Source organism: Lupinus angustifolius, chromosome LG13, assembly GCF_001865875.1.
Source record: "Lupinus angustifolius cultivar Tanjil chromosome LG13, LupAngTanjil_v1.0, whole genome shotgun sequence".
In the NCBI taxonomy this organism is placed as follows: domain Eukaryota; kingdom Viridiplantae; phylum Streptophyta; class Magnoliopsida; order Fabales; family Fabaceae; genus Lupinus; species Lupinus angustifolius.
The window spans coordinates 9,905,600-9,912,359 of record NC_032021.1 but is presented as its reverse complement, the minus strand read 5'-3'; the positions used below and the strand labels follow the sequence as shown (position 1 = coordinate 9,912,359).

Genomic DNA, 6,760 nt, shown 5'->3' with positions numbered 1-6,760 from the left:
TCACGCAACCTCTGAGGGGTCGGGGTGCAAAAGGATCATGGTGACATATGGATAATAAAGGGCCCTGGATCAAAACTTAAAAGGATATTTTGAGTCAAAACTTCGGCTGTGAATGCATATGATAGTTTAGATGCTAATGATACATGAGTAATGCAAAGATATCTATGATAATGAATGCACGGTAAGTTACACGTATGAGAATAACTTAATTGTCATTATAAAGTTTGACGTGAAGCCACAGCGCCATCTCGGCAAGCATCAACTAATCCAATCAGAACCTGCTACGCTTTCAATCCTCCTTTTCATAAATTAATGGATCCATTTTGGGTGACCCTTTGTTTTGTAGAAGTAGCATTCACCTCTCTAATGACATATCCATTGGGGTTAAGTTTCAATGAGTTTCTTTATCCTAAATCACTTAATAAAACAGATTACCATAGAGATTATTTGATTGTGAGGTTCGAGTATTATATTTATACGACTTGAGATGTATCTAAGCAAACATGCATGCACAAAGGTAAAAAGGGAGATGCAAGAACTTTCTTCTATTGATATTCAAAAAGTTACATGTAGGAAGTTTTGAGAGCATATATGCTACACGTTACAAAATTTTCCCAAAAACTTTTGCCCTAATATAAAGTAATTGCTAATCCATCCATCAACCTTCCCTGACGACCGAGTAACTAGCCCATGATGCCAGACTAACAGGACCCCTCTAAGAACTCCCATTTCCTCCCCATATTGCCCACAACTTTTATGGTTTCTACTACGTGTACAAGCGCATGGAGGATCTTTATTTGCCCTTGGTATGGTAAACTTGCGAGAGAAAATGCCCTTTTTTATTTGCCTTCATTTCTGCTTAGGTTGCCCTTTCGGGTTTTCCACCTAACAGGCTTTTATTCATATCCTAATTTTTTCTCAGGCCGCCCTTTCGGGTTTTCAACCTAACAGGTTTTTTTTCTTTTTTCTTTTTTTTTAGGCATAGAATCTCTTTACCGCGTCTGTGTTTATAGGTCTGACTAAAACATTTTCTTGCAAGATCAGAGCACCTCCTGAGAATGCATTCTTGACAATATAAGGACCTTCATAGTTTGGAGCCTATTTTCCGCGAGCATCTTCCTAATTTGGGAGGATCTTTTTGAGCACCAAGTCTCCGCTTCGAACTCTATAGGACGGACCTTCTTGTCAAAAGCTCTTGCCACCCTTCCCTTATATAACTGGCCATGACAAATGGCTGCCAATCTTTTCTCTTCGATCATGTTTAACTGCTCATACCTAGCCTTGACCCATTCAGACTTTTCTAGTTCTGCTTCCATTAGGACTCTTAACGAAGGAATTTCTACTTCGATTGGAGAGACAGCTTCCATCCCATACACTAGTGAGAACGGGGTTGCCCTAGTACTTGATCGAATGTTGGTACGATATGCATGCAAAGCATAGGGTAACTTTTCATGCCAATATTTGTAGTTCTCCACCATCTTTGCAACTATCTTTTTGATGTTCTTATTGGCCGCTTCAACTGCGCCATTCATCTTCGGCCTGTAGGGGGTCGAATTATGATGTTTGATCTTAAATTTGTTGCACAACTCCTCCACTTCGCCACCGTTGAGATTGGTGCCATTATCTGTGATTATCCTTTCAGGGATCCCATACCTGCAAATGATCTCTCTTCGGAGGAACTTGACAAATACCTTGCGAGTGATACCAATGTATGATGCAGCTTCTACCCACTTAGTGAAGTAGTCGATTGCCACCACAATGAAGCGATGACCATTGGAAGCCTTGGGAGTTTTGGGTCCAATTACATCAATTCCCCACATGGAGAAAGCAGCATCTTCCTGATTTGAGAGGATCTTTTTGAGCACCAAGTCTCCCACTTCGAACTCTCTAGGACGAACCTTCTTGTTGAAAGCTCTTGCCACCCTTCCCTGGTACAATAGATTAAAGAACTTTCTTCTATTGATATTCAAAAAGTTACACATGGGAAGGTTTGAGAGCATATATGCTACAGGTTACAAAAATTTTGCAAAAACATTTGCCCCAATATAAAGTAATTGCTAATCCATCCATCAACCTTCCGCGACGACCGAGTAATTAGCCCATAACACCAGGCTGACAAGACTATTCTGAGAACTCTCATTTCATCCCCATATTGCTCGCAACTTTTATGGCTTCTACTACGTGTACAAGTGCATGGAAGATCTTGATTTTCCCATGGTACGGTAAACTTACGAGAGAAAATGCCCTTTTTTATTTGCCTTAATTTCTACTTAGGATGCCCTTTCGGGTTTTCCACCTAACAAGCTTTTAATCTTACCCTAATTTTTGCTTAGGTCGCCCTTTCGGGTTTTCGACCTATCGGGCTCTCTCTCAGTTTTTTAGGCATAGAATCTTTTTACCGCATATGTGTTTACAGGTCTGGCTAAAACATTTCCATCTATGTCTTGCAAGATCAGAGCACCTCCTGAGAATGCATTCTTGACAATATAAGGACCTTCATAGTTTGGAGCCTATTTTCCGCGAGCATCTTCCTAATTTGGGAGGATCTTTTTGAGCACCAAGTCTCCGCTTCGAACTCTATAGGACGGACCTTCTTGTCAAAAGCTCTTGCCACCCTTCCCTTATATAACTGGCCATGACAAATGGTTGCCAATCTTTTCTCTTCGATCATGTTTAACTGCTCATACCTAGCCTTGACCCATTCAGACTTTTCTAGTTCTGCTTCCATTAGGACTCTTAACGAAGGAATTTCTACTTCGATTAGATAGACAACTTCCATCTCGTACACTAGTGAGAACGAGGTTGCCCTAGTACTTGACAGAATGTTGGTGCGATATGCGTGCAAAGCACGTGGTAACTTTTCATGCCAATCTTTGTAGTTTTCCACCATATTTGCAACTATCTTTTTGATGTTCTTATTGGCCGCTTCCACTGCACCATTCATCTTTGGCCTGTACGGGGTCGTATTATGATGTTTGATCTTAAATTTGTTGCATAATTCTTCCACTTCACCACCGTTGAGATTGGTGCTATTATCTGTGATTATCCTTTCAGGGATCTCATACCTACAAATGATCTCTCTTCAGAGGAACCTGACAAATACCTTGCGAGTGATACTACTGTATGATGTAGCTTCTACCCACTTGGTGAAGTAGTCGATTGCCACCAGAATGAAGCGATGACCGTTGGAAGCCTTGGGATTTATGGGTCCAATTACATCAATTCCCCAGATGGAGAATGGGTAGNCATTGGAAGCCTTGGGAGTTTTGGGTCCAATTACATCAATTCCCCACATGGAGAAAGCCCAGGGGGCGACCATACTCTGCAATGGGAAAGGTGGTGCATTGATTCTATCTGCGTACACCTGACACTTCTGACACTTCTGACACTTTCTGACATAACCCATACAATCTGCTTCCATAGTAGTCCAGTAGTAGCCACTCCTTAGAATTTTCTTTGCCATCATGTGACCATTTGCATAAGTTCCACAAACCCCTTCATGTATTTCAGTCATGATCAGTTGAATTTCGTTTATATCAACGCATCTGAGGAGTGTACCATCATGACTCCTTTTGTACAACATTTCACCATTTAGGAAAAATGTCCCCGCTAGGCGGCGAATTGTCTTTTTGTTCACATCACTAGCACTCTCTGGATACTCTCTGTGTTGGATATACCTTTTTATATCATGATACCATGGTTCACCATCAGCCTCTAGATTAGCACAACAGTAAGAAGGTTCATCTTGAGTTGTCACTCGAATTGGGCGAACGCTAACGTGTACTTCCAGTTTAGTCATTACAGCCAAAGTTGTTAGAGCATCCGCAAACTTATTCTTGTCTCGAGTCACATGGGAAAAGAAAATTTCTTCAAATTTCTCTGCTAATGAAGATAAATATTTTTGATACGGGATGAGCTCTGTATCCTTAGTTTGCCACTCGCCATTGACCTGATAAATGATAAGTGCAGAATCTCCAAACACCCTCAACTTCTTGACATTCCGTTCATATGCAAAGAGAAGTCCATTGATGCACGCTTCATACTCAGCTATATTGTTTGTACATTCGAAGTCTAGCTTGACTGCCACTGGGTACTGCTTACCGACCAGGGAGATGATTACTGCCCCAACACCCCTCCCATGCATATTAACTGCTCCATCAAAATACATCTCCCAAATATCTTCCTCTAATTCATCTATCCCATATACTCCGCCATCAGGGAACTCATTCAACATCCTGTCCTCCCCGTCTATAATGCATTCTGCCAATTGATCTGCGATTGCTCCACCTTTGACAGACTTCTGAGTAACATATTTAATGTCGAACTCGGACAACATCATCTGCCATTTCGCCATTCTCAAAGAAACGTGAGGACTCTCAAAGATATATCTCAAAGGATCCATTCGGGAGATGATACAAGTAGTGTAGTACAACATGTATTGCCGAAGCCTTTTGGATGCCCACACTAGAGCGCAACAAGTCTTTTCTATCGTCGGGTACCGAGATTCACATTCGTTGAAATTCTTGCTCAAATAGTAGATGGCTTGCTTCTTCTTACCCGTTTCTCCATATTGCCGCAACATTGCACCCATCGAGGTTTGTAACACTTTCATATATAAGACCAACGGTCGGCCCGGTGTGGGTGGTGCCAAGACAGGCGGGTTTACCAAATAAGCCTTTATTTTATCGAAAGCTTCCTGGCAATCCGCATCCCACTTGTTTGGTTGATTCTTCTTCAACAACTTAAACATGGGCTCACAGGTGGTAGTTAGGTTGACAATAAATCTTGCAATGTAATTCAGCCTGCCCAGAAAACGTCTCACTTCCTTCTCAGTCTTTGGAGCTGGCATCTCTTGTATTGCTTCTACTTTCTTGGGGTCCACCCTAATGCCTTCCCTACCGACGACAAATCCCAACATGTTCCCCGAAGATGCCCCAAACGTGCACTTCTCGGGATTTAATTTCATTTGATATTTTCTCAGCCTTTCAAATAACTTTCGTAAGACCGCGACGTGACTGTCCCCCTTTTTAGACTTGGCGATGATATCATCAACATATACCTCCACTTCCTTGTGTATCATATCATGAAATAGGGCCACCACAGCACGTTGATACGTTGCCCCTGCATTCTTTAATCCAAAAGACATAACCCTGTAACAATAGGTCCCTCGCGGGGTGATAAAAGTAGTTTTTTCCTTGTCATCGTCGTCCATCAGAATTTGATGATACCCTGCATATCCATCAATGAAAGAGAACCGATGACTTCGGGCCGCGCTGTCGACCAGAACATCAAAGTGAGGTATGGGAAAATCATCTGTCAAACATGCCTTGTTAAGATTTCTGTAGTCTACGCACATCATCAGCTTTCCTCCTTTCTTGGGTAACATTACTACATTAGCCACCCATTCTGTGTCCCTAGATACTTCTATGAAGCCAGAGTCCAACTGTTTTGTCACCTCATCTTTCACCTTTAATGATAAATCTGGGCGCATCCTTCTCAACTTTTGTTTCTTAGGCTCAGCACCTGGATATAAGGGAATCTTATGTGATGCTATATTAGGATCCAGCCCTGGCATGTCCTTATAAGACCAAGCAAACACATCCATATACTCACGGAACAGATCTATCATTTCAACGCATTCCGAGTTGTCTACCATTTTCAGTTCTCTCTTATCCTCTTCTGTCCCCATGTTGATTAACTCAATTTCTTCAGTATTCATGACGTACTCTCTTTCGACATGCTCTAACATTTTTGAAAACTCCTTCACATCCTCCTGTTCTTCATCTGAATCAATGGGTTCACCATCCGGTGACGTAGACGAATTAATTGATGGATTTTCAACTACCGTATTACTGGATAAAATTTTCTACCAACTTTAAGTACCTGTATTCATTTATTAAATGTTGGGAGACGAAAAGGGAGATAAAAACACAAATGCATAGAAGAAATTAAGGAAATAATTGTGATAATGGTGAGGTATGAATTGATGAGGTAAGATGTTGAATAGCAATACAAATTAGCAAAGATATTGTCCCAAGTCATTTAAAAATAAATCCAAACATTGGAGTTACAACATAATCAAAAGTTTACTTTAATGCCACAATCTCATTTATTGGTTCAGAATTCCAATTCTTCAATGGTATGCCTTCCTCATCGATGAGGATACTGTTGACCCCACGTGAATTGCCTTCTTCCAGAAAGTTGAGGGAAAGATGGATGTTTTGCTCTCTAAAGTCACTTGATGCAATCACCCCAACAAGACTTGGAAATGTTTCACTAATATGAGGAATAGGCTTCTCTAACGCCCTTCCATGCTTCTTTCTTCGACTCACACCCATACCCACATTCTCCTGTGAAGCTTCATACCCCAGCCCAAACTTATCAAATTTCTCCGAGACTGAGATGAACGATGGAGTGCCCTGTAGATGCCTGCCTAAACCTTTCCCTACTTCATATCCTTTTGTAGACATGATTCGGGTCACCACCTGGTTTACATCATGCACATGCCCCTTCCCTTCACGCTGATGGGTGCCAACTACTTCAAATCAATGCAAAAAGTCATCGCCATCCCTAGTACTCTCCACATAGGGTACCGAAATCGGTTTCGAAACCATGACTTCTTCTTCTCCATGTACCGTGATCACCATTCCGTCCTTGAAAAACTTTACCACCTGATGTAGAGTGGATGGTACGACTCCTGCTTCATGAATCCAGGGTCTTCCTAGTAGCATCGTATATGAAGAATCCACATCCATGACCA

At 41.6% G+C, this 6,760-nt stretch overlaps 1 protein-coding gene across 1 annotated transcript; it reads right to left on the bottom strand.

Annotated features, from left to right (window-relative positions):
• LOC109363577 lies at window positions 3,083–6,470 on the bottom strand. Its single transcript, XM_019609836.1, has 2 exons — window positions 6,091–6,470; window positions 3,083–5,852 (listed from the first exon to the last, which is right to left on the bottom strand). The coding sequence occupies exons 1-2, from the start codon at window positions 6,468–6,470 to the stop codon at window positions 3,083–3,085; spliced, it is 3,150 nt and encodes a 1,049-aa protein (XP_019465381.1).